This window comes from Anoplolepis gracilipes, chromosome 10 (assembly GCF_047496725.1).
Source record: "Anoplolepis gracilipes chromosome 10, ASM4749672v1, whole genome shotgun sequence".
NCBI lineage: Eukaryota > Metazoa > Arthropoda > Insecta > Hymenoptera > Formicidae > Anoplolepis > Anoplolepis gracilipes.
In genome coordinates this window covers 5,174,731-5,202,433 of record NC_132979.1, presented here as the reverse complement: position 1 = coordinate 5,202,433, position 27,703 = coordinate 5,174,731, and the positions used below count along the sequence as shown (strand labels likewise).

The window sequence follows — 27,703 nt, the reverse complement described above, 5'->3', positions numbered from 1 at the left end:
ATTACGAAATTAAAATTTTAACAAATTCATACCTATATAATAAAAAAGAGAAGATGGTTTTTGGTAAAAAAAATAGGCATACATGATGACTATCAAATTTAAATTTCAATAATGTATGGTCACAGAATTCAAATTTTCCTATTTTTCTTTACGAGAAACTATCTTTTCTTTTTTATCGTATTATGATTTTGACCTTTATAAAATATTAGTTATATAATTTTAATTATTATAACGTTTTTACGTCGTCGTTGTCGTCGGTTTTGAAATCGCGCCTGATGAGAAAATTTGCTTCTACTGTTTTGTTAGCCGCAGTTTCAACGTTGATTATTGAATATCAACGTCGCCGATGCTGTCGCGCACACAATGTTGGACTTATCGGTGATTATCTTTTCTCATTTTTTATCATCAAAGCGATACTTCTTAATTTCCTCTGCTGACAGTAGATAAGACCCATCGGAAAAAACGTTGCAAATGCAAATGCAATTTGACAGCTCGTCAGCTGATTCAAACTGAGCGAGTGTGTGTTTAACGCAGATATATTGATTTGAAATTAATTTTCTCATATAATCTAAATTTTGTGGAGAAATTTTAGTTCAAATGTATGTGTGTTTGTTTCTCCAAAATAAAGTTAATATTAAAAATTCAAACACGCGCTTTTTTTGAAAGAGAGAAGAGCTTTCTTGTTTAAAAATTTTTAAGTTTGATTTCGAAAAGTGTTTATCAGCATATATCCGGTAGATGCGCGAGAAGCCTTCCAAACATTGTGAACAGCATCATGCTGCATAATAGATTTATCACTGTTACGTGTTGAAATGAATTTTTGTTTATTGTTCCTTTAAAGGATGTTTTTGTATGTAAGTTAATGATCTTTTTACAGTTTTAAAATTAAAAAGAAATATAGTGTCGATAACGGAATCTACGAAACATTCATCGATTCTTATGTAATGCAAAAAACAAAATTATTTAATAATAATAGATGAATTGATAATTCCTGCAACTATATATTACGTTAACTTGATTAATGTAAGAGGTAAAGAATCTATATAAAGAACATCTGATAAATAATTTAACAAAATCTTATTATTATATTAAAGGAGATGAAAATAAAGAAAAGACGAAGAATGTATTTTTTAAATAATATAGTTAAACATTATTACATTTTATTTAATAACTACACACGCTGGATTGGCAAAAAAGTGTGACAACTAATATTAAATTTTAATAATTATAAAAACCAAAGACAAGTTAAAGCATAACTATTTTCAAGAAATAAATAAATATAAAAATTTAAACTTCTAGTCATGTATGTAAAACAAAATTGTACATACTAATATAACATTAATATAACATTAATAAACTAAAACGTACATAGAAATAAACATATAATACCTTCAAACATTTAAATAGATTCAAATATTTTAACGAATATATTCCAAATAATCCAGAGAATGGAAAAGATAAACACAGTTTTAAGTATTTGGTGCGCCCAGTAAAGCCTAAAATTCATGATTTGTTCTTAAGAGAAAGTTAATCTTTATATTAAAAACAAAATTAGCTCTGATAAAAATGTAAAAGAAATTTTTTACCTTTTATAATTGATACGACTGGCTTCTAAATTACTGTCATCTTCTTTTAATAAATAAAGACGTATGCCTTTGTGAAAATCAGTGAGATATTTGGTCCAGTCAAATTCCTTCATATTGAATAAAAATAATTCCTGATCTCTTTTATTCAAAAGATTCCACATCGTTTGAACATTATCATCGGTGTAATTCCATGTCTTAGTTGAAAAATATCCAATTGATTCTATAGCTTTATGTATTTTACCATACAATTTCCACATTCTGAAATATATATAATGTTATTAAGCGATTTGTCATATTTTATATATACAGAGAGAACGATCTGTCTTAATAATTTGTTAGAATTTATTTATTTATTATTATTTATTTTATTCAAACAACATTATCTTATACACAACATTATTTTTATTGACTGAAGAAAGTATTATTTCGTCGAATTTAATAATATTATAAGATATGTTTAATTTTAAAAATCAAATAGTGTTGTTAGTTTTTCCAAATAAACTATTGTAGTTTTTTTGACTATATCAAGCACAAATTTTATAAAATCTAAAGAAGTTTTTTTCTACATGTAAGTAGCTATGCAGTTTTAAGACAAACTATTAAATATAATTGCAATCGAATAATTAATATTTATTTATGTTTCTACAAACCTCGGGCGACGACCTATACATATTCTTACAGTATCTACAAGAAAGGCCGGAAGCAAATGACAGAACCAAGTGCAAATTTTATATGGCATCTCTTGTGATATTAAAATAATAAATGGAAACCACGTAGAATCTTTCAAAGGATAGTTCTGATTTATGCAGAGTATTTTATTGATGTATTCGATCCAAGTTAACGCATTGGCCGATATGTAATTGTAAATTAGCATATCTTTGCCTCTCCTATAAAAATTCAAACATGTTTCATAAAATCCGCCCATCAACCATAAGTAATGCGTTTGAATATATTTTTATTTAATGTAATCAATTTATTTAATTACGTAAAGAGTTAATTATTTTATCGCACATGTATGACGTCAATCTACTAAAAGCGTCAAAATGATATGCAAATGTAAAGTATAAATTATATGTAAAATAACTCGTGATTTTTTTTTTAGAGAAAATTAAAGACTAAAGTTGGGCCTGAGATTGATATCTATATTTAATATACGATGACAGCAATTAATATCAAAATTGCTTATGAAATGTACCATCCTTAATAAATAAATCTGTTTCTTCATGATATTTAATTATATCACCTGCATTGATTAGAGACATCCCATGCACTAGCAATTAAAGCGTTCACAGTAAAATCGACAGGCACCAAATTCGCTGAAATATTGGGATCACACCATTGAATTCTTATGAAACCGAGTATTGTGTATAATGTACTGCCGACTGGTCCATATAAGTTATCACCCCATCCAACGATCGGTTCTCTAGCGATGGGCGTGACTGAAAAAAATATTTATTATTTTTTGCAATTACTTTCGCTTTAATAGTTATCTGCAATATTTTTTGCGATTTTATGTTAGGTTATCACTTTAAAATTTAATTTTTTTGCAATGGTACTATATGATAATTTATTTGTTACAAGTATCAATAATTACATTTTTGTATTGTACATAGACAGAAGACATGGATATATCTCTTTTAAATATGTAATGTGTGTTTTTTTTATAAGTAAGATAATATTCAAGATTATATATATGATATAAATCTATAATAAAGCTGAAATTGATTGTATATTTCGCACATATTCTTTATACAACATAATATGAAAATGTATATAATTTTAAGAAATTTTAATAAGCAAAAAATGAACACAATAAATTAATTAAATTCCTCACCAATCGCAGGTCGAAATATCCCAATCGGTAAGTTTTCGCTTTCTTCTCTGAGAAGTGCTTCCGCAATGGCTTTTGTAAATGTATATGTATTCGGCCATGATGAAGAGATTCTATCTCAAAACAATAATTTATTATATTATAATAACTTTAATTTATTTAAAACGTTAAATTTCACATAGGAAATTTATTATATATCGAAAATGAAAAGAATACGCACTTAGCTAACTGTTCATCAATTATGTTTTCGGGTAAATCACGCGTCAATGTAATAAGATTTCTGTGATTAATGGGATACGTATAAAAACGTTCTTCTATATGTTTTACGTGGCAGTTTGCATATAAAGTCGAGACATAAATGAATGACTGCAATATAAATGTCAATATTGATTTAATTACTTTTTCAAAATTCATAAAAATTAATAATTTTTATGATATATCTTACATTAATATTTATTGACAAAAAAGGTATTACCTTTAAGTTTGGCATCTGTTTAGCGATGTTTAAAATAATATTTGTAGCAACAACGTTTATTGTCACAGCAGTTTTCATTTTCTCCTTGAAATTTACAGTCGCTGCCAAGTGGAAAACTATAGACACCTACAATATAAAGTAAATATAACAAGAATTTCTCTAATATATTATTATAGTATAATAGTAAAAATATATAAAAAAGAGTTAGTTTTTATTATTTTAATAGTTAAAAATAAAGCTCGTGTGGAATATATATTTCATAAGTATACGATAACTTATTCTTTGCATTGAATAAAATTATACAATTATGTAAGAGAATAAAAGCAATTTAAATTATTTACCTTACGCATCAGCATATCCTTATCATTTTCAGACAGTCCTAAGTCTTCTGCATTAAAATCTACTATAAGCGGTACGACTTTCTCACGAAAATTTGGCATTTCCTTATTTAGTCGATTGTACATCTGCAGATTATAGATTATAGATTCACGTAGCAACGTATAAACGTACACCTTAATGTTCTTTAGTAGTAACATAATAAATTCGTTAGAAAACTCACCGGATTTTCAAATATGTCATTCAGTCGGCTTTCTAGGCACTTGTTTTTTTTTGAACGTATCAGTAGATATATTGTAGATATATCGGGACAACTTCGTAACAATTTTTCAACTAACACCTTTCCTAGAAACCCGGTACTACCTATAGAAGAAAATAGAAACATAAGTCTAAACAGTAATATGTATGTATAAACGTTGTATAATGTATATTGTGCATATATGATTAGGTATAGTTATATTTTTACTGAAAAGATTGTTTTTTTTTTTTTTAGATTATCTACTTATGTCTAGTTTTTATTTTTTTTTTTTTACTTCACATTTATAGCTAATTATTTATTTACGATTTTTAAGTTTTATATAAATTCTATATTTTTGTATATTTTGTTTTTAGTAGTATATAATTTTTAATGTATTTTTGTTCTGCTGTATGAATTTTTTTTTCGAATATATATAAATCGGAGAGAATAAGATTTTCTGTAACTACGAGAGGACCTATAAAGATTATTAATCAATATTATTTGAATTAAAATCAGTGTTTTGAGAAAGATTATTATCGCTTTCGTTTAATAAGAAACATGGACTTAGAATTAACGTAAGAAATAAAATTTTTTTGAGATTATTGAAACATGATATAGCAAAAATTGCAGATTGGGTAATATATAGTTTGTAAAAGAATGTAATTGAATGGTTCAACGATTTATGTAGAAATAGAGAGGAAAGTATAACAAGTTTATGGAATAATGAATTAGAAGAGAAAAAAGGGAAAATTTTGAAAAAAATGTGAAAAGAAAAAGAAAAGGAAGAAAAACAATTATTTCAAAGGCTGTGATTTAACAGTTATATAGTTCGGAAAGTAGGATTAAATTAGGATATAAAAAATAGAGTAAACTTGCTATGTTATGCATTGTGTCATTTATTTTTTTAAAGGTTTTATATAATTTATTTACTTTAGTATAATATGGTACAGTAAATTAATTGTAATTCAAGTTCCTTTTGGTGTAAAGCTGAACAATAAGGTCTTTATGTTCGTTATGTTAAAAATAAACAGAATTAGATAGAATAATTCATAGTTTTTTCTGTGAGATTGCGAAAAAATTAATATTATTATTAAAATGTTTAATTTGTTATAGATGGAGAGATTTTGTATAAGTTAATTGAAGACTATGTAAGCCATTTATTTATTCTAAAGAGATAAACATTGCTTTACAAATATATTTATTATTTTTGTCACACACACACCACACACACACACACACACACACACACACACACACACACACACACACACACACACACACACAACGCGCACAATCGGTTGTTCATTAGTAATGTTATTATGTTTATTAGTAATTTATGTTTATCATAATATATTTTATATAATATATCAATGATTTATATATATTTCATATACCATAAGATGCATATTATATGTCATAATATCATACATTAGTTACTATGTGGCAATCTTTATTTTTATTACATTTTCAATCTTAATTATCTTAAAAGCGAACTTTCACTTTATTTATTTATATTTATATAATAAATACCTGTAATGAGAATTGACTGTCCTGCGTAGAATTTTTGTATTGGTGTATTATTTATTTCAATTTCATTGTTTTGATTCATGATAAATTAAAAGTTAATACGGAACGTCACAAATAAGTGCACTTAGAGACTTTCGACTTCGGCTATGTTTAGTTTTTGACTAAAAGAAGAAGTAATGACAAATGACAACGCGACAAAATATTTCTCGTGATTTAACGCAAAATCATGAATAAATTGTAACTGAGTGACGCATTTGGACTAATGCAATATTTATCTCTTGAGAATTTCTTTTATAAATTGAAATTACCGAAATTTAATTACAGATGTTACGTAAAACATTAAACAAAGTTTTAGAAAATTTTCTTTGAAGAAAATTTCGATTCTAAAAAATTTCTGAGATTTAAATATTCAAGATAATTAAAAATATATAATTAAGAAAAAGAATACTGTGTGTGTATTTAAAAATGATAAGTTATTTCTTTTCAATAAAATATCGATTGGGCTTACGTTTGATTTTCTTCTTCCTGAAAGGAGACATATGTTAATGGATCTAAGTAACGAGATGCAGATAAATATGAGTAAAGAATTTATATTTCTCAAACAATGATTGGGCATTTGTCACATTCGAATGTTATGCTATAAATATTGAAATAAAAAATATATTTAAAACCATTCTGGAACGCGCACGATTTTAAACGATTGCTAAAATGCGAAGAAATGTCTGGGCCGCGTGTTTTTCGTTTCATAAACTTTCAGGGCAATTTTTTACGTCGCTTTAAATTTTAAATACTTCCAATACAATCATTTATCACTGAAAGTGACAGTAAAATCAAGTTGCTATCACGAGCGACATTGCGACGTATTGTACGAGATGTACGTGTAAAAATTAATACTTTTTTTTCCTTTTTTCTTTGCAACTTAGAACATCGCACATAACTCTACAATAAAATGATAAGAATAAAAAATAATTGTATTATCATTTTATTTCTCGCGTAAACATCAGTCTCACGATCGCGATCGTTACAACGAATGCGGCAAATGTTATTTCCATATACGCAATGATCGTGCAACGTGCCTATCATGAGCGAGAGAGGACGTATAGAAAAATACTACAGATTCTCTAAAACATGTAAGTACGTACACTATCGTGTTAAAAAACTAAAAGGACTCTAACTTGTATTTTTTTGGTTTAGTGAACGTCGATGCCGATCCGTTTTTCGACGATGAGGTATCCTCGCACGAACTTGTCTAAACTGAATCTGCAGGATCGATCTGTTATTCCGAGAAATTATATACTTATGCGTTTGCTCGCAATATATAAATAAATACATAAATGAATGCGCATACATATTTCGCCTGAGCAAAATTATCTTTTTTTAGGACAGCGCATAATTGTATTATAATTATTATGCAAATAATTTAATCGTTTTCGTTCAAAAATATTTTTTATTTTTTACACCATATTTTCTTTTTGCAAAAGAAAGTCTCTCTTGTGGAAACGTTGTTTTTCAACGAAATACAGTAGTTTAAGTGATGTCATTGGATACCCTTGGGATCAAGCAAGATTTCTTCTCCTCAAAAGATTAGGATAAGAAAAGATTACGCCGTAATCTTCTAATATTCTAATTAATCGGGATGAAGAAACATTTTCTCTTAATTCCAATATAAACAATAATTATTGTACATGATAATTCTTTTATACTTCTTGACGTGTTTGTGAAAAATTGTGCTAATGACACAATTGGTAAGAAAGAGTTTTAATTTGATTTTCGAGGCTTATTAATTTGCGACAATTGGCGCGCGATTTTTTGAGCGAGCATTCTCACGGTACCTAAGAGAACCAGAAGGCAACAGTAATACGCACTCCGTCTTTGTTTATTTAAATTGTTAATTATTAAATTTACATTGTAACAATATAAGGTCACAGAATTCAAATTATTTTATTTATAATTTTAATGTACACGTGTATCCTCATATATACATATTTTTTTATTTTGTAAATATTTTATGTGTTAAATTGTTTTCACGTCACATAAAATTGATAAATAGAATTCTATTTTGAATTTAAAAATATATTTGCTTGGTTAATAAAATATAAAACGATTTTAAAATAAGTGTACACTTATTTTTTTACGAGAAACTTATTATCTTTTCTTTTTTATTGTAATATGATTTTGGTCTTTATACAATATTTCTTGTTATATAATTTTAATTATTATAATGTTCTCACATCGTTGTCGTCGACGGTCTTGAAACCACGTTTGATGAGAGAATTCGCTTCTGCCGTTTCCTTCCTAGCCGCAATTTCAACATTGATTATTACATATCGACGTCGGCGATGAACTTGCGCGGATACCATTGGACTTATCGACAATTATCTCCTCCTATTCTTTATCATCAGAGCATTGCTTTTTAGTTTTCTTCGCTGACAGTAGATGATACCACCTATCGGAAAATACGGTTCAGATGTAATTTGACAGTTCGTCAGCTGATTCAAACTGAAACACGTGTATGAGCGAGTGTATATTTAATCAACGCAGATATTGATTTAAAATTAAATTTCTCAATTAATTTTTCGTATAATCTAAATTTTGAGGAGGAAATTTATTAATTATTCAAATGTATGTATGTTTGTTTCTACAAAATAAAGATAATATTAAAAATTCAAAAAAATACGTCCTTTTTTTTGAAAAAGAAAACAGTCTTCTTTTTTCAAAATTTCTGTAAGTTGGCTTCGAAAATTTGTCAAAAAATCTGGCATTACATTGTCTGCCGACAGTATCGAGTCACTTTGTATGCATATCTTCTTTCGGGAAGTGTCGTTTATCAGCGTATATCCGGTAGACGCGCGAAAAGCCTTGCAAAACGCTGTGAATGTTTAAAAGCATTAGTTCGCATAATAGATGTATCGCCGTTACGTGCTTCAAACGCATTTCCGCTTATCGTTGCTTTAAAAGCATGTTCTCGTATACCAGTATTAGCTCATCTTTTTACAGTTTTAAAGCTAGAAAATGAGTAAAGTGTCGATAACGGGATTGTCTACGAAACATTCATCGATTCTTATGTAATGCGAAAAACAAGATTATTTAATAATAATCGATGAATTGATATTTCTTGCAACTATGTTAACTTGATTAATGTGTGAGGTAAAGAAATCTATGTAAAGAACGTCTGATCGATAATTTAACAATATCTCATTATTATATTACAGGAGATGAAAATAAAAGAAGGACGAAGAATGTATTTTTGAAATGATAGTTGAACATTATTACATTTTGTTTAAAAATTACACACCTGGACAATTACACACCTTGACAAATAAATAAAAATTAATATCAAACATTTAATAATTGTAAAAACCAAAAACAAGTTAAATCTTAATTATTCAAGAAATTTGGCGGATTTTAAAGTAACTAAATATACAATACAATATAATACAAACAAAATAACAATAGGATACAAGAATTTATCAAACCTAATATATAATGATAAATATCATGATATATATTTGTTAAAATTATTTTTTAAGTTATGTACAAAATTATTTTCTAGTTGAGCTAGTCGCTCCATATCGTAAAATACCGGGCATATTTCGGGCGTATATATATCGAGTTTTATATAGTTCCCCTGGAATAACATATCTATTGTCAATTATATATATATATATATATATATATATATATATATATATTATAAAAAAAAAATATATATATATATATAAAATAAAATATATATGTATATTTTTTTATCATGAGTTGAACAAGTTTTATCATTATCAGTCACAAAGAATGCATTTTATCAGGAAATAAACTGAGGAATGATTTATCAGAAAATAAACTGGAGAATGCATTTTATCAGGAAATATAGTTAACGAATATCATGAGAGCGCTCGGTGGAAAATTGCGATAGACCTTCTGGAAACTCACTGTGCGATAATATAAGAGTAAACATGCCCTTCGCTTACTCCCATAAGACGAAGCAGTGATTTTCCTGGGCGATGCATTTTCCCTACGACCCTGAATTATTAATAAACACTGGTACACAGATTATATAAAGGTGTACACAGTTACTTGCAGACACTCCGTTCAGTTTAATCACTGTGCAAATTATCTCGAGTGCCGCGTATCTCTGTCACGCAGCAAAACAGCTATACATTAAACTTGTTTAGTTATCCAAAAGTAATACGATTCTCGCTGAATTTTAAACAAAACTCTGAGAGTTTTTTAAAATTTTAATTTTATTGATTTATTGCAAAATCTTCAAGTATTAAAAATGTAACAAATACATTCTCAATAATAATATTTCTTTCAACATATTTTTGTATTTTAACGATTAATAGTTTTTATTGTAAATCAATACGTATGATTTTTATTTATACATTAAGTTATAAATATTATATATTTTTCACAGTTTATTTCCTTGTAGAGAATAATTTTATGTAAAATATTTTTATTATATTATTTATTATATATAAACTTTATAACAATGACAACAACAATTAAGATAATCACGTAACAAATTGTAAAATTATATATAAAATAATACTGTACATACATGCATACATATATAAATATATAGTGCGTATATGTATCATATATATATATATATATATTAAAAGCGTTAATAAAGCTTGACACGGTTTTAGCTCTTCGTACATGACTGTATACTATATATACTATATTTAATGATGCTCATCTCGACAAGAGTAGCGTCAGTTATGTGCACGAGATTTCCACTTCTTAGACGCGGATCTCTAACCCCTTCTCTTCCTGTCTCCTTTTGGATTTCGGAGGGAGAGGGGGTCCTGTAGTTATTACCAAGACCGAGGGGGTTGATCGATAACCTATTTTTCCGCGATTGGCATGGCGCCAGAATTCCTGGCCAGTGGCTGCTGACTCTTTGACATCGCAAACAGTGTAATCTCTGTTCTCGGGGTAGGTCACGAATGTTTTCAAATTCCGACAAGGTTTCGCGTGGCATTCATGTCAACTAAAACAGCGACACAGCGGGACTGTGATGATCGCCGTGATGACCTTCTGAAAATGCTAAATATATTTCAATAGAAAATATTCATAACAGTGAACATTTTTGACGAAATTTTATTTTCTGTTCTCGATATTAAATATTTGTGTTTGATATCTTTCATATAATTTATAACTTTATATTTTTCATAAATTTATGATGGAAGGAAGCAAGCGTTTTTAACTCTTAATAAATTTATGTTTATAATAGAGAGAGTTATTACAAGATATATATATATATAAATATCAATCTTGGCACCCCCTGCTATATCTGAAACATTTTTAGCACTTTATTTCTTTAATATTATCTAATTGAAAATATCTCTTACATCTTTGTTGTATTATCGCTTCTAATTTTAATCATTAATTTTTTCAAATGCTTGCTACGGTCTCGCTTACACTTATAAAGTTTTGTACATCAGATTCAAGCTTTTTTGCAAATATATTCCCTAACAAAAATGAAAAAAACAATTTTAAAGATATATAAGATAATTGTAATTTTTTAAATATATACTAGAATGCAGAAATTTTACAGGCGCGTCCAATTTATTTTCTATGTACACACAACACAATATATATGGCATAAATATATTATACACAAATGTAAATAATTGTTTAATTGCAGACGACATGAGTAAAATAAGTTATGGCACACGAACTTGACACTTAACAACCAATTAGCATCATGGGAAACTGATGTCAATAATACAACTTTTTTAAAGAAAAAAGTAATGATATAATGACATATACTTAATAATAATACAATAATAAAACAAAACGGAAAATAAAATGCTGTTTTATTTATATCGTTTTTTTTCTTGGAATTTCTACAATTATTTTTCTTAAAATAATCATTTTAAGAAAAATGTGCATAAGGAAAAGGAAAATAATTTTATTACAAAATGTCTCTATTTGAAAAGACAATTTTTATCTTAACAATTTTTGTCTAAACTAAGAATTTCAAGAAAATAAGTTGATATAAATATAACAATTTAAATTTCTCGACATGCATGTAAAACAAAAATGTACATACTAATATAATTAATAAATTAAAACATACATATAAACAAACATATAATAACCTTAAACATTCAAATATGTTCAAATATTTTAACGAATATGTTCCAAATAATCCAAAGAGTGGAAAAAATAAACACAGTTTTAAATATTTGGTGTATCCAGTAAAGCCTAAAAATCATGATTTTGTTTTAAGAGAAATTTAATCTTTATATTAAAAACAAAATTAGCTTTAATAAAGATTAAAAAGAAATTTTTTACCTTTTGTAATAGGTACGACTGATTTCCAAATTACTGTCATCTTCTTTTAATAAATAAAGACGTATGCCTTTGTGAAAATCAGTGAGATATTTTGTCCAGTCAAGTTCTTTTACATTGAATGGAAATAATTGCTGATCCTTTTCATTCAAACAATTCCACATTATTTGAACATTATCATCGGTGTAATTCCATGTATTGGTTGAAAAATGTGCAATTGATTTGACAGCTTTATGTATTTTATTATACAATTTCCACATTCTGAAATATGTATAAGATTATTAAGCGATTTCTTGTATTCTATATACACAAAGAAAACGATTTGTTTTAATAATTTGTTTGAATTTATTTATTTTATTCAAACAACATTGTGTCATACAAAACATTATTTTTATTGACTGAAGAAAGTATTATTTCGTTGACTTAAACAATATTATATGATACATGTTATTTTAAAAATCAAATAATGTTATTAGTCTCTTTAAATAAACAGCTTTTTTCGACTATTTCAAGCATAAATTTTATTAAATCTAAAAAAATTTTTCTCTCCACGTAAGTAACTTTATTTAGATTTGAGATAAACTATTATATATACGTAATCAAATAATTAATATTCGTTTATGTTTCTACAATACCTCGGGCGACGACCCATGCATATTCTTACAGTATCTACAAGAAAGGCCGGAAGCAAATGACAGAACCAAGTGCAAATTTTATATGGCATCTCTCGTGATATTAAAATAATAAATGGAAACCACATGGAATCTTTCAAAGGATATTTCTGATTTATGTAGAGTATTTTATTGATGTATTCGATCCAAGTTAGCGCGTTGGCCGATATGTAATTGTAAATTAGCATATCTTTGCCTCTCCTATAAAAATTCAAACATGTTTCATAAAATCCGCCCATCAACCATAAGTCATGCGTTTGAATATATTTTTATTTAATGTAATCACTTCATTTAATTACGTAAAGAGTTGATTATTTTATCGCACATGTATGACGTCAATCTACTACTAAGAGGATCAAAATGATATTCAAATGTAATAATGATTGTATAAATTATGTAAAATAATTCGTGATTCTTTTTGTAAAAAAAATTAAAGACTAAAGTTGGGACTGAGATTAATATCTACATTTAATATACGATGACAGTAATTAATATCAAAATTGCTTATAAAAGTACCATTCTTAATAAATAAATCTGTTTCTTCATGATATTTAATTATATCACCTGCATTGATTAGAGACATCCCATGCACTAGCAATTAAAGCGTTTACAGTAAAATCGACAGGCACCAAATTCGCTGGAATATTGGGATCGCACCATTGAATTCTCGTGAAACCGAGTAAGATGGATAATGTACTGCCAACTGGTCCATATAAGTTTTCACCCCATCCAACGATTGGTTCTCTAGCGGTGGGCATGACTGAAAAAAATATTTATTATTTTTTTGCAATAACTTACGCTTAATAGTTGTCTGCAATATTTTTGCGATTTTATGTTATCACTTTAAAGTTTTATTTTCTTGTAATGGTACTATGATAATTTATTTGTTATAAGTGGCAATAATTATAAGTTTGTATTACATACAAGAAATATATATATTTCTTGTTGGATATGTAATGTATATTTTATAAGATACTACTCAAGATTATATATACGATAAAATTTATGACAAAGCTGAATTTGATATATATTTTGCACATATTCTTTGTGCAACACAATATGAAGATCATGTAATTTTAAGAAATTTTAATAAGCAAAAAATTAGCACAATAAATTAATTTTGTATAATTAATTAAATTTCTCACCTATCGCAGGTCGAAATATCCCAATTGGTAAATCTCCGCTTTCTTCTCTGAAAAGTGTTTCCGCAATGGCTTTCGTAAATGTGTATGTATTCGGCCATGATGAAGCGATTCTATCTCAGAACAATAATTTATTATATTATAATAACTTTAATTTATTTAAAACGTTAAATTTTCTACATAGGAAACTTATTATATATCGAAAATGAAAAAATACGCACTTATCTAAATATTCTTCAATTACGTTTTCGGGTAAAGCACGCGTCAATGTGATAAGATTTTTGTGATTAATAGGATACGTATAAAAACGTTCCTCTATATGTTTTACGTGGCAGTTTGCATACAAAGTCGATACATGAATGAATGACTGCAAGATAAATGTCAATACTGATAAATTACGTTTTCAAAATTCATAAAAATTAATAATTTTTTTCAATTATTTGGATTAATATTTATTGTTAGAAAAAGGAATTACCTTTAAGTTTGGCATATGTTTAGCGATGTTTAAAATTATATTTGTAGCAATAACGTTTATTGTTATAGCAGTTTTCATTTTCTCCTCGAAACGTACAGTCGCTGCCAAGTGGAAAACTATAGACACCTACAATATAAAATAAATATATTGTAACAAGAATTTTTCTAATATACTATTATAGTGTAATAGTGAATAAATGTATAAAAAGAAGGAGAATTTTGATTATCTTAATAATTAGAAATATAAGCTCATGTGGAATATACATATATTTCTTAAATAATATACGATAACTTTTTTGCATTGAATATAATATTCAAGTGCAAGAAAATAAGAGAAATTTGAATTATTTATTTACCTTACGCATCAGCATATTCTTATCATTTTCAGACAGTCCTAAGTCTTCGGCATTAAGATCGATTATAAGCGGTACGACTTTTTTGCGAAAATTGGGCACTTCCTTATTTAGTCGGTTGTACAACTACAGATTATAGATTTATGTAGCAACGTTTGAATATTCACCTTAATGCTCTTTTGCAGTAACATAATGAATTTGTTAGGCTACTAACCGGATTTTCAAATATGTCATTCAGTCGGCTTTCAGGACACTTGTTTTTTTTCGAACGTATCAGTAGATACATTGTAGAAATATCAGGACAACTGCGTAACAATTTTTCAACTAAAATCTTTCCGAGAAACCCAGTACTACCTATAGAAGAAAATAGAAAAATAAATCTAAACTGTAACACTTATTAATTTACACTATATCACTAGAAAGATCATGTAAAGAATCTTTAAGAACACTATTGTAATAGTAACAAAAATTGATTATTTATATATAACAAATATAATAATTAATAATTTTTTAAAAATTGAATGTATACTGTTATTAAAGCGAGTCAATATTTAAAATTTATTTTTGTATTTATTAATTTTGAAAAATTTATTTTTGTATTTATTAATTTTGAAAAATTTATTTTGAACTAATTAGTATATTAAATGCCGAAAGAGTTTAAATCTGAGAATCTTATAGTATAATACAAGTTTATTGTGTTTCAAAAGTTTTCCTAAAAACATATAGTACACACAAGCACACAGTATAAAGTATATGATAAAATAATAGTGTATTAAATTGAAAAAACTGGAATCAGAAGAAAATAATAGTAATAAAAAATAGAAGTAAGATAAAGAATAAAATATAGTAAACAAAAAATAAAATTAGAATAAACAGATTAGAATAACAATATGATAAAATTGGACTAAAAGCACAGAAACAGTTGATAAAAGCTTGTTAGCTGCTAGCTTTTACTTTTAATATTTAGAAAATGTATTGCCAAGTTTCTTTTATGATTTAATGGAGGGAGATTCAATGATCTCAAAAGATAACTTCAACAGAGAAGATGCTTTTCAAAGAATTTGTGATAAATTACTCTTTGACATAATGGAACTTTTTCCAGCCTCTAGAAAAGGAGTGCCTCATTGGAGTCTCTCATAAACGGATAAATGCTTAAATCTATTGAAAAGACAGATTGAATTATCAGTTGAAAGTAACTGATAAAGTAAGCAGCCTAAAAATATAATCGACACCTTTTTAACAAAATTCAATCGAGATCTAAGTAAATTTGAAAGATATTGGAAATTTTTACATTACGATTTGAAATTTTTAATTTTTACATTTTCTTATAAATCTGATTCCTGAATTAGAAACTATTTGCAGTTTCGATATTTACAAATAAAATAACAGTCGATGTGAAACAAATATAATATAGATACAAAGTGTTCTTTGTAAACAACCTTGTTTTCAAAATCTTAGTTGATTTATAAATAATTCAGTAGTGTTTATATATTTGCATATGCTTTGCTTATAAAAAGTATAAAATGATGATTGTGCTCAAGATCTTTGCCGATTAAACGAGGAGAACCAGGTTCTCTCAGGTACAGGTAAGTTATATAATGTTTGGAAATGCCGCCTAACATTTTATTTTATTACTTTTAATTAAGAAATAGATACTAAACACTCAGTTATGTTACCCGCAGCTATATTGACCAATTCTATATTATATTCTTAACTGTGAAAGAGACATAGATTTACAAACTATCAATGTATACATAATGAAACTATGTGAATAAATTTGCAGTGCTTAATGACTGGATTATTTATAAAGATTGAAAAGAGTATAATAATTCAAAGTGTTTTTTGTAAAAACAACCTTGTTTTCTTAGTTGATTTATAAATAATTCAGTAGTATTTATATATTTGCATATGTTTTGCTCATAAAAAGTATATAATGATGATTGTGCTCAAGATCTAACGCCGATTAAACGAGGCGAACCAGTTTCATGTCAAGAAACCGGTTCTCTCAGGTACAGGTAAGTTATATAATGTCTGGAAATGCCGCCTAACATTTTATTTTATTACTTTTAATTAAGAAATAGATACTAGACACTCAGTATGTTACCCGCAGCTATATTGACCAATTCTATATTATATTCTTAACTGTGAAAGAGACATAGATTTACAAACTATCAATGTATACATAATGAAACTATGTGAATAAATTTGCAGTGCTTAATGACTGGATTATTTATAAAGATTGAAAAGAGTATAATAATTCAAAAACCAATTTATTTAAAAAACCTATTAAAGCTGGTCATCAAGACGTTAATTGTTGTGAGTATGATTAGGATTCTACGCTGTCTATACTCCATGGCCACGTAGATAAAAACAGAACCAATTAAAAATTGAGTATAAACAGTTTAAGGTTGTACAGTAATATATGATTTTTAGAAGGACAAACTGTAACAAAAAATTAGATAGATCTGATAATAACAAGCCGACTGACGTCAGTGATGAATGTTAGTAATGTAAAATAATGACGCATTATAATGTTCAATGACGCATTATAAGTCATTATAATTTTTTATTATATAACTTTTTATTATTATTTAAAAAAAAATTTTTTTTATTTTACCATATTACAAGGGACAAAATCCCCCTCTAGTATACATAACGAAAGTACATGCGAGAATAATATACAACAGAAAATAATATAATACAAAATGATTTAACTGCAATTTTTACAATATTAATAACACTTAGTAAAATTAAAATTTTAAATCAAGGACGCAATTTGATAAAAATATTTATTTACTTTAACTAACAAAGTGTAACGGTTTTTTGTCAACAGATGGGAAAAAGCGAAAAAATACATAAATATTTAATCCAATAAGGAAAATCTCTTCTTATTGACTTTGAACTTATTGAACTTGTGTGAAAAAAATTAATATGCCTAGAAAAATCGTTCGCCAGCTTATCCATAGGCTTGTTTTTGCCATAGAATGTTCTGTGAGCTTCTACAGCGAATAACTGATGCTGCCTAAGCGATTTACCAGGCACATGTATATTAATTTTTGATAACAATTTAGGGCAATCAACACTACTGTTCAACAATTTACACATAAAAATAAAATGTAACATAATCCTACGATCTCTTAGGGTTAAAAACCCAAAAACATTTTGCAGTACATCGTAATAATGATCGGCGAAGGCCATCGGTTTTTGTATAACAAAGCTCATACGACGAATAAAACGGTGCTGAACTCTTTCAATCAATGCACTCTGATGTACATAATAAGGAGACCAAACAACCGAAGCGAATTCTAATTCTGGTCTCACTAGGGAGCATAGAATAACCTTAGAGTATTTACATTTCTGAAGAATTTACAGGCACGAATTATGAAACCGAGCATATAATGAATTTAACTATTATAATTGAAAATCATTATAATTTGCTTTTTAATTTATAACTTGAAAATAATTTATAACTTGAAAATCAGAATAATTTATTGCAAAAAATCAATATTCGCAGGATCGATTTTTGTTATTAAGGTATTCGATTATACATAATTTCATTCAAATATTTTAAAAGAAGTATAAAAACATATAAGATAAAGAGCCGAAAATCTCTAAAGATAGGTTGATTTTTTTATGAAACATATAATACATTATTTTTCAAAACAAAATAAAACACATATGTCTCCAAAGAAAAAAATAAATAAGTAAATAATTTAGAATTAATTAGAAATAATTCAATAGATATAGTGAAATACATGAGTAAAAATAAGTTTATAAGCAAAGAGATTAAATCAATTCTATAAACATTATACTATAATAATTGAAGTTATTTAAGTTATACATATGTGTAGTAATATATAAAAATAAAAGTTATAATTTTTAAGTTTTATATAAATTCTATATTTTTATTTTATTGTATATTTTCTTTTTAATGGTATCAATTTTTAGTATTTTTGTTCTACTGTATGAAATTTTTGTATCTTACGTATATAAAATGAGGGAATGAGATTCAGTATAGGAGGATCAATAAAAATTATTAATCAATATTATTTTAAGTAAAATCAGTACTGTGAGGAAAATTATTATCTCTTTCAAATAAGAAAACATGGAATTAAAATTAACATAAGAAATAAAAATTTTGTTGAGATTATTGAAAAATGATAGCAAAGGAAAAATGTGTGTGTGTGTGTGTGTGTGTGTGTGTGTGTGTGTGTGTGTGTGTGTGTGTGTGTGTGTGTGTGTGTGTGTGTGTGTGTGTGTTAGAAAACAAAGCAAATTTAACCTTAAGATTTTGCGGTATAATACATAAAACTCATGTGCGTCATTGTTTAAGTTTACGAGTGTCGCACTCAATTTTAACTGTGCGGTTAATTTGACTACGCAATATTTTTAGCTCATTTATATTCTAGATAAGCAAAACATTTTATTTTGTGTATAGGAAAAATTTGTGAAGACCATGACATGACTAATTTTCAGACACATTTTTAATTTTGTTTACTTTTAATATATCAATAAATACATTCGATACGCCAAAAATAAGTAGAATTAAAATAATTCATAGTTGTCTCTGTGAAAAAAATTGCAGAAAAAAATAATGTTAATTAGACAGTTTAATTTGTCATTGAAAGACTACATAAACATTTTATTTATTTCCAAGAAATAACATTGTACTCAACAAATATATTTATTATTTGAGTCATACACACGCACACACAAACGCACACAATCGGTTTTTCATTACTAATTTATGTTTATTAGCACTTTATGTTTAGTAGTAATTTATGTTTATTATAATATATTTTATATATCAATAATTTCATATATCAACGATATATATATATATATATATATATATATATATATATATTGTATATCAATGAATTATATATGTTTCATATATCAATGAGATGCATATCATATATCAATAATATCATACATTGATTACTATGTAATATCATACATTGATTACTATGTAATCAATGTATGATATTATTGATATATGATAAATTATTTTAATTCTACTTATTTTTGATTACTATGTAATCAATGTATGATATTATTGATATATGATATGCATCTCATTTAATCTTATTACATTTTCAACCTTAATTATCTTAAAAAACGAACTTTTACTTTTTTAGTTATGTTTGTTTAATAAATACCTGTAATGAGAATTGACTGTCCGGCGTAAAATTTTTGTATCGGCGTCTTATGCATTTCAATTTTATTGTTTTTATCCATGATTAGTTAAAAGTTAACACGAAAATTGACAAGTAAGTGCACTTGGAGACTTCCGACTTCTTCGACTATTTTCAGTTGCTGACTAGAAAAGATCAAGTTGTTACTGCATATATATATACATATGACTTATATAGGGTGTCTTAATAAAAGATATCATAAATTTTTTAAACTAAAAAAGATAGTTTATTTGCATCGAATAATTGATACGTGAGAAACGTGATTCTCGATGATAGTACAAAACAAAATATTTATGGTGCAATTATGTGTGTTATTATTATGTAGAAAATAGATATTTGTCTATAAAATATGCTATTGCATTATTTACAGGAATTGTCTATTTAGAATATTTTTACTAAATATAAAGCAAGCTTTACTGTTCATATTTTCTTGCATTTAGGCATGGAATATAGAGATGCATGACAAGACTCTTACAGATAGATGTATAACATTAAATTAGTGTAAAAAATTAGTCGCTTTTTTGTTATGTATATATATAAATGTTCTGTTTCAAATAAGTTATTAATTTTTGATCGATGAACAAAGTGTTTACCCTGTGCATACATGCTGTGCATGTTGCTCCATCTATTAAGATCTTATTATATTCTGTAAATGTGCTTGCATTTATCTCTAGAATGACTTTTTGAAGAGTATTTTTAAATGTAATGTTATTTTGATAATATATTATGTACAGTTGAAACCATCAATAAAAACCCAGTGACAAATGTCAGTCGAAAAAACGTCAAATAGACGTTGATATATATGTCAAATGCGTTAAATAGACGGCGAACAGACGTCTTTTAAATCTCTGGGAATAACAAAAACATTAAAATAAGACTTAAATCTGCTCAAAAAAGATATTAAAAATATATAAAAAAGTGTTAAATATATATACATACATATATATATATATATATATACCTTTCCAGTTAAAATAAATTGTATGAAATCAAGAAAGTAACTATATTTAAAAATTCTTTACTTTAAAATATAAAAAAATGTGGAATTTTTTTTACCAAAATAAATTTTTTTCAAAAATAACAATAAAACAAAATATAAATTAAAAATGGCAAGAAAATATGTATAAATTACAAGAAAATCCAAATATTTTCGAAACTCTTTATATATAAAAATAATATTAGAAAAATATATTAACTAAAAATATAATATATAAACTCATATGTAAATTATTTATTACTATACATATAATTGCTATACATTAAATATTAATATATAATTATAATATATTATACAAATATTAATATATAATATACCATAAACATCATAATATATAGGTTATATTTACATTTTGTATAAAAAAATAAATTTTATTAAAAAATATGTCTCTTATTTTTACTTACAACATATTCAAAGTTTATCAAAATCGAAAGGGGACACTTTCGACCCTGTCCGTATGAATACGCAGTATACGCTTGAAATTCACACTGCAAGACGTTTTGAGAAAAAAAATGTTTGGACAGCACAAATTGTGCTGAATAATGCATATTAAAATGCATATTGTCAGCAATGGGTGCATCAATTGTCGTCCTCGATATCAATGTATTTAGAAAAATTTATTTATTTTTACAGTCTTTTTTTTAATCATTTGAATTAAAAGAAAATAATTAACTATTTTCCAATTACGACCGAAAAAGCCGGTAACACAAATGATACACTGTATTGTCGCTTGATTTCACTTGATTTTTATATAATATTATATTTAACGGTGAGGCGTCTTTTGATGATAATTTTATTTGACATATATAATAATAAACTTTTAATTTGATAACGAAATTCGATAATAAATTCGATGATATATAGTGTATAAATATGTACGACTTTTTTTGTTGAAAAATATTTTTAGAATGTGCTATTTAAATTTGTTAATTTTCTCACATCCTCTACGTAATTTCTTTTTTACTTTATTTGAGAGAAATTGAGAGAAATGCGATAAATCTTTGGAATCTCCTTAATATAAATATAGTCTACTCCTTCTGCTCAAGGAATATACAACTTATAATTAAAAAGAAAAAGGTTTTGGAGTGTAAAATCTTTTTTCTCGAATATAAAAATAGAGGAGAGTGAAGATGTAAGTTAAAGGTTAATATAGAAAATAAATATATTTTTTTCTATTCTTTGCACTCTCTTGACACACACGTCGTTTATAATTAAGATATACCTACATATATAATTTATGCTTATTATATATTTACACGTTATTTATACAGAACGATTCAGCATAAAATAAATAATTTAAACTTTTGACAAAACACAAACAATTTTTATAGAGAAATATATTATGTATAACTATTGAAAGCAAACTAAACTATGAATATGCAACATCGTTACTTTTATAAATAGAATTTTATAACAATACAATCAAGATTGAGTAATCTTTCGAAATTCAGACATTTTGTCAGTGACTGTTAACGCGATAAATATTTACGCGTTGTACATGCTAGATAAAAAAAATAACACTTTGTTGTTTACTATCGTTGTGTATCTTTTTTTGTTGTCCTAGTTTTATTGTTATGTCATATTTGGAATTTTTTAATATTTTTTTACTGTACTACATATTCCTTTTTTAAAATGTTAATAGATGTTTTTTTAAACAATAAATAATTATTGTTATCTAAACATTTAAAAATTGCTTATTTCTGTTAAATATAAAACAAATAAAAGTTATTGATTATACTTTAATAAATATATTAATAATTTATCGATTATATTATTCATATAAAGCTTAAAAATTTTATGTTTAAATTAAAAAAGTTATATATAAGATGTCTCAGAGTCATATCGCACTATCAATGGGAGAAATCATTGACTATTTTTTTGTCAACAAAAATGTGAAAGACGTCAATAATTTTCAAGTTATAAGCATGTTACGTTCAGATCTGGAAAAGAATAGACCAACGGAAGGACGTAACAGTTATATTTCCCAAGAACAGAAACCTTAAAGGCGCGTGCCTCGAGTCAAGCAAACCGACAAGGCCGAGAAATAGGTCAACGACTAGAAGAATAGTTTTTACTCAATTTTGATTCGAACGTTTGCGGTCCCTTTTTTGTGTGGAAAGGAACTTAATCCTTACCTAGGATGGGACTAAGTGCGATCTTCAGAAACGAGGAATATAGAAGTTAATTAATTAAATAAATTGTATATAAAAAATTAACATTATTATTTATTATAAAGATTAAGACAAAGTAAGAAAAATATATGTATTAAATTCTTGAATATCATAATTATGTTTGAAATACAGAAGATCCGTGTATTATATTAGTGTAGATATATATGTCTGTGTGTGTTATCATTATCGCGAGTGTTACAAAAGAAGGTCATCAGTCAGATTAATTTGAAGAAGACTCTAACGTTGAAACCCTAGGACTGACTGGATACAATATATATATTATATTCTATATAATACATATATAATATATCATTTATATGTATCTATATATATATATATATATATATATATATATATATATATACAATATGTATATATGTATATACATATTATACAAACCTTTATTTTCTTAACACAAATCTTATTCAATTCAATGGCAAATTTTGATTAATATTAGGTCATATACATCGAAAAATTTGGATTTATTAAATTATTGATTTTTTAATGCAATCATTTAATTATTTAATTAGTCTTGTATACATATACCTTTAAAATGTTTGAAAGTTTTTTAATTAATTTTTTTTTATTAATCTTTATTTTCTTGCAAAATCGCGAAAACAGTTTTGTTTCTAATAATAAAAGATTTCTTTATAGACTTCCAAAATAAAGGACTTACGAATAAAGGTCGATCTTTCGTGCTAATCTTATGACAGACTTTCTGTTACAACTTTGTTCGGACCCTATTTTTTATGACATTTAAATCAATAAAAGCTTATTTCTGATTCTGTCATCTTAAATCGATAATTACAATCTTTTTATTAAATAAGTTTGTGACGGAAGAAGCATATATTTATAGTGTAAAATGTACCCCATATAAAAGTGTAGAGTTGTTTCGCTGTCAGAGGATCGAGAGGGATGTAGCACGCTTTATTTGTGGTTACCTGAACAGCGCGATGCTATCCGCATGATAAATGTGCAATCATAATTTACCGCGGCGGTATAACGATGCGTCATTATCACGTTGGTGCATTTGGTCAAAACAACGCGTCAAAGCAACCATCCATCCTTAATTATACGGGGAAGGGAAACTTTTTTTTAGATTCGTACATACCATTCGGAAAATAATATAAAGAAACTGAAGTCTCTTAAAGTCAAATTAATATTTCTAAATCATGAAGAGTGAGTGTTAATAACATCCTATACATCATAAATGAAATAAAGTAAAAATATATTATAAGCATTATAGCAAAAAAAATAACTTTAAAAATATAATTTTTTGAAATAAGAAAAATACATCTTAGAAAATCTGAATATTTCTGAACAAATTTATGTAAGATGAATGATAGCATGTTATAGAGATTTTATCGTTAATAAAGTTCAAAAGCTAGATGACTTTATGCAGTTTTCTTGTCACTAATGCGCCAAATCTTTGTCTGATTTTATATATAATATATTAATAATACGCTTTCTTTTATTTTGTGTTTAATGCTTTTTTTCTTCCAAATGCGTAATATTTCTATTTATTTTATCAGACGGAAATTATTACTTGCACAATATATTGTTACAAATTTTATTTTATTGTATTTTATCTCTTGTTTTAAGAATTTGTTTCAGCTTCTTTCCATCGAGGAAATTTCTAATGTAAACTGCTAAGTTCTAACAATAAGATAAATGTCGTGAGTCAAAAGGGTCATTAAATTTAATAATACATGTGGCATGTCGGTGCAACAGCAAAATGGCTCAAAAGAATGGATCGTGTCTGATCGATGTCCGTGACTGCTACTTTTCGAGCGTTTAATATGTGTTTGATCCGATATTCGGGAGACGACGGGACATATCGTATTAAAATTACATACCTCATTGATCGTAGCCTATTAATAAAATCAAATTTCCATCCTGTAAGTGCGATCGACCGGCGACCATTATTGTTAAAACCGAACTGATATTTTCGAAGTCGAGGAAATTACTAATACTGGTGTAAGACTGTTAGCAATACTGTTAGGATGGCTGGTCTATATATAAATGAGATCTTTGTTTAACAAAAAAAAAAAATAACATATAAATATATTTAACACACGATATTGCACTACAAAAAAATATAAAATAAAAGTAACTCAAGATATTCCGCTATTTATACACTTTCGGAAACTTTAAATAAGTGAAGCAGTCCTTCGCTCACTACCTTTCGAAATAGACGGACTTTCTCTAACTCACACGTGTTTACTCTTCGACTGTTTTTGGCTGACTGCCCCTCCTTTTCTCAATTTTTGATTATCAAGATAAAAACCAGTTTTCTGCGTTAAAGGATTGATTGCTATTTTGCTATTTTGATTATAATTTACGTTACAATCTTCGTCGCGCTTTCACTGGTTAAAACTTGGTGAGATTCCGTCCGAGGTCAACGAGCAAGGAATTCATTGACCGTCGCTTCGTTATTCGCTGTTTCGTTGACAATTTTCGACTTCGTTTCAAATTTCATGATTGCGCAAAGGGAGTGTTGCAGAAAGAGATTTCTTTATTAGCAACATTTGTGGGATAATTATCAAGAGAAGAAGATCCAGTAGTAACCAACTATTTATTAGATATGTATATGCTCTTATAAGAAAAGTCAAAATAGGGATTAATTTAATAACATCAAGAGCTTAATATATTTAATAACATAAATATTTCTCACATTTGTTTAACAGATTTCCATAAAAATATTCTTTCACTGTTTCGACCGGATATTATTCTAAATTCTTATTTGCTAGAATATCTCAATTTTATTTTAAAGTGACTCATAATTTTTCACGCTCGAGGTTTTTAATAAAATAGCAATGAATTGTCAATAATCTATTATTGTCAGAAATAAAATTTAAAATTAAAAATAAAAGTAGATGAAGAATTAATTTTGATTAATCGATAAAATATTTAAATGGGATTAACATAAAATTATTTACTTAAATTATATTTTAATATTTTTTCTTAAAATTCATTTCTTAGTAACAATTATTATATAACTAGGAAAGTAATTAGTATAATAGATAATATACGCAATATATGTATATATATATATATATATATATATATATATATATATATATATATATAAACACAGGTGCGTGTACATACACATGTGTGTACATTACACACGGAACATTAACGTATAAGAATTATTATTAACATATAAATTTATATATATTATGTTTTTTAATTAGATATTTTTATAATTTTAATGTATAATCATGTTTTAAGAGATTTTATAAACAGATTTATTAATAAAAAAATAAGGCGGCAATATTAAATATGTTTATCAATCTATGGCCATAGCTGCAAAAGCCTTCGGCTTTTACACACGAGATCAATATATGTAGAGTTTTTTACAGCGTCAATACACTCGTACATGGATAAGGAAAAAGCGATCGATATACAGCATGTATTTCTTTGATATCACGTCACGCGAAGCAGTAAGAATAGACACTATTTGCCTTGGTTAGATAAGTCAATAATCCATTGTATCGTATCTCGATAGATTTTGTCAATTAAAGATACAAATACATACAAATTGATTATAAAATTATTATAATCAAAGAAATATTAAATTTACTGTGGCATGAATAATTAATGTAACATTTATTTCAACTATTATATTGTTTTTTAAATATACAGTTTTTTTAAATATAGTTTAGAATTGGGATTTTTTAGTGGTTTACCTACTAGAATATTTTTTCTATCAATTCCTAAATAAAATTTATCATAAAAAGAAATTTAATGTCTTAGCTTTTTTTTATAATATATCTCTAAAAATGGTTGGGAATATTAGAAAAATTTCTCAGTTGTATATGTATATAAAAAATTATCACATTTCTTCAGCCTCGTTTAAAATTAATTTTCTTAACAATTGTAATTTGTAAGTAATTATGTGCGTGTTACATCTTTTATAATTTTTTTTTTTAAATAAGAAAACTCATTATTATTTGTCCACCTTCGTGTAAAATCAAGTTTCTTACGCGTTAACAAACATTTATACAAGGCGACACATCTACGAGAAGTACCGCTAACTCGACTTCTCGACTCACTTGACCTAAAAAACCGTCGTTGTGTCAGTCGAGAGTCAGTCTCTCATGGCCACTCGTGGATTTGTCTCAAAAAGTCGGACACACGTAACGTGTTGGCCACCATTATCCGGTATGTCGAGCTTTCGGCGAGCGAGGGAGGAATATCTGCAGACGGGGACATCCCTCAGAGAGCGGTTAATCTCCGATTCTCTTTACTGACTCTGTCGCGGTTCCATCCGCCCCTTGCCGGATGCTTTTCCACCCTCACCGCAGTCGCCGCTCTTCTTCTTTTACCCCTCGCACTTAAGCGCGCGCGCGCGCGCGCGTGAGAAAAGCGAGAAATCGCCGCTACGAATCTGCGTGCGGTGCG

General features: G+C 26.8%; 3 protein-coding genes and 1 long non-coding RNA gene across 6 annotated transcripts in view; 2 read left to right on the top strand and 2 right to left on the bottom strand.

Annotated features, from left to right (window-relative positions):
• Positions 1-1,372: 1,372 nt before the first annotated feature.
• Positions 1,373-6,104, bottom strand: LOC140669973 (putative fatty acyl-CoA reductase CG5065). Its single transcript, XM_072900243.1, has 10 exons — positions 5,997-6,104; positions 4,452-4,591; positions 4,234-4,356; positions 3,893-4,018; positions 3,638-3,783; positions 3,421-3,530; positions 2,830-3,025; positions 2,237-2,473; positions 1,587-1,844; positions 1,373-1,496 (listed from the first exon to the last, which is right to left on the bottom strand). Exons 1-10 carry the CDS (start codon positions 6,073-6,075, stop codon positions 1,400-1,402), a joined length of 1,512 nt encoding a protein of 503 aa, XP_072756344.1. The 5' UTR covers positions 6,076-6,104; the 3' UTR covers positions 1,373-1,399.
• Positions 6,105-6,842: 738 nt separating this feature from the next.
• LOC140670635 (uncharacterized) lies at positions 6,843-7,332 on the top strand. The gene is made up of 2 exons (XR_012047601.1): positions 6,843-7,123; positions 7,188-7,332. It is a non-coding gene; the product is annotated as an uncharacterized lncRNA (long non-coding RNA).
• Positions 7,333-10,569: 3,237 nt separating this feature from the next.
• On the bottom strand, positions 10,570-25,515 carry LOC140670732 (putative fatty acyl-CoA reductase CG5065). Of its 3 annotated transcripts, none has more exons than XM_072901463.1 (12): positions 25,479-25,515; positions 20,093-20,253; positions 15,145-15,284; positions 14,934-15,056; positions 14,579-14,704; positions 14,325-14,470; positions 14,107-14,216; positions 13,526-13,721; positions 12,926-13,162; positions 12,294-12,551; positions 12,098-12,203; positions 10,570-11,039 (listed from the first exon to the last, which is right to left on the bottom strand). In XM_072901463.1, the coding sequence occupies exons 2-11, from the start codon at positions 20,169-20,171 to the stop codon at positions 12,107-12,109; spliced, it is 1,512 nt and encodes a 503-aa protein (XP_072757564.1). In that variant the 5' UTR covers positions 20,172-20,253; positions 25,479-25,515; the 3' UTR covers positions 10,570-11,039; positions 12,098-12,106. The 3 variants fall into 3 exon arrangements, with proteins under 3 accessions (XP_072757564.1, XP_072757565.1, XP_072757566.1); XM_072901464.1 differs by lacking the exon at positions 25,479-25,515 and adding an exon at positions 25,153-25,317 and having other exon boundaries at positions 10,572-11,039; XM_072901465.1 differs by lacking the exon at positions 12,098-12,203 and having other exon boundaries at positions 10,574-11,039.
• Cadps (calcium-dependent secretion activator 1) overlaps positions 16,496-27,703 on the top strand; it is a 39,544-nt gene continuing 28,336 nt past the window's right edge. Inside the window, exon 1 of the mRNA XM_072901461.1 lies at positions 16,496-16,516. The gene's annotated coding sequence lies outside the window, so the exon portion shown is untranslated. The remainder of the gene's footprint in view (positions 16,517-27,703) is intronic.

Excerpts from the sequence above, each read along its gene's own strand:
- LOC140669973 (XM_072900243.1), bottom strand. The coding sequence starts at position 6,075 with ATGAATCAAAACAATGAAATTGAAATAAATAATACACCAATACAAAAA. Across the intron at positions 3,784-3,892 it reads AACAGATGCCAAACTTAAAG|TCATTCATTTATGTCTCGAC; the intron begins GTAATACCTTTT and ends TTTATATTGCAG. Across the intron at positions 3,026-3,420 it reads GATATTTCGACCTGCGATTG|TCACGCCCATCGCTAGAGAA; the intron begins GTGAGGAATTTA and ends TATTTTTTTCAG.
- LOC140670732 (XM_072901463.1), bottom strand. The coding sequence starts at position 20,171 with ATGGATAAAAACAATAAAATTGAAATGCATAAGACGCCGATACAAAAA. Across the intron at positions 15,285-20,092 it reads ACAGTCAATTCTCATTACAG|GTAGTACTGGGTTTCTCGGA; the intron begins GTATTTATTAAA and ends TTTCTTCTATAG. Across the intron at positions 14,217-14,324 it reads ATTGAAGAATATTTAGATAA|AATCGCTTCATCATGGCCGA; the intron begins GTGCGTATTTTT and ends GTTCTGAGATAG.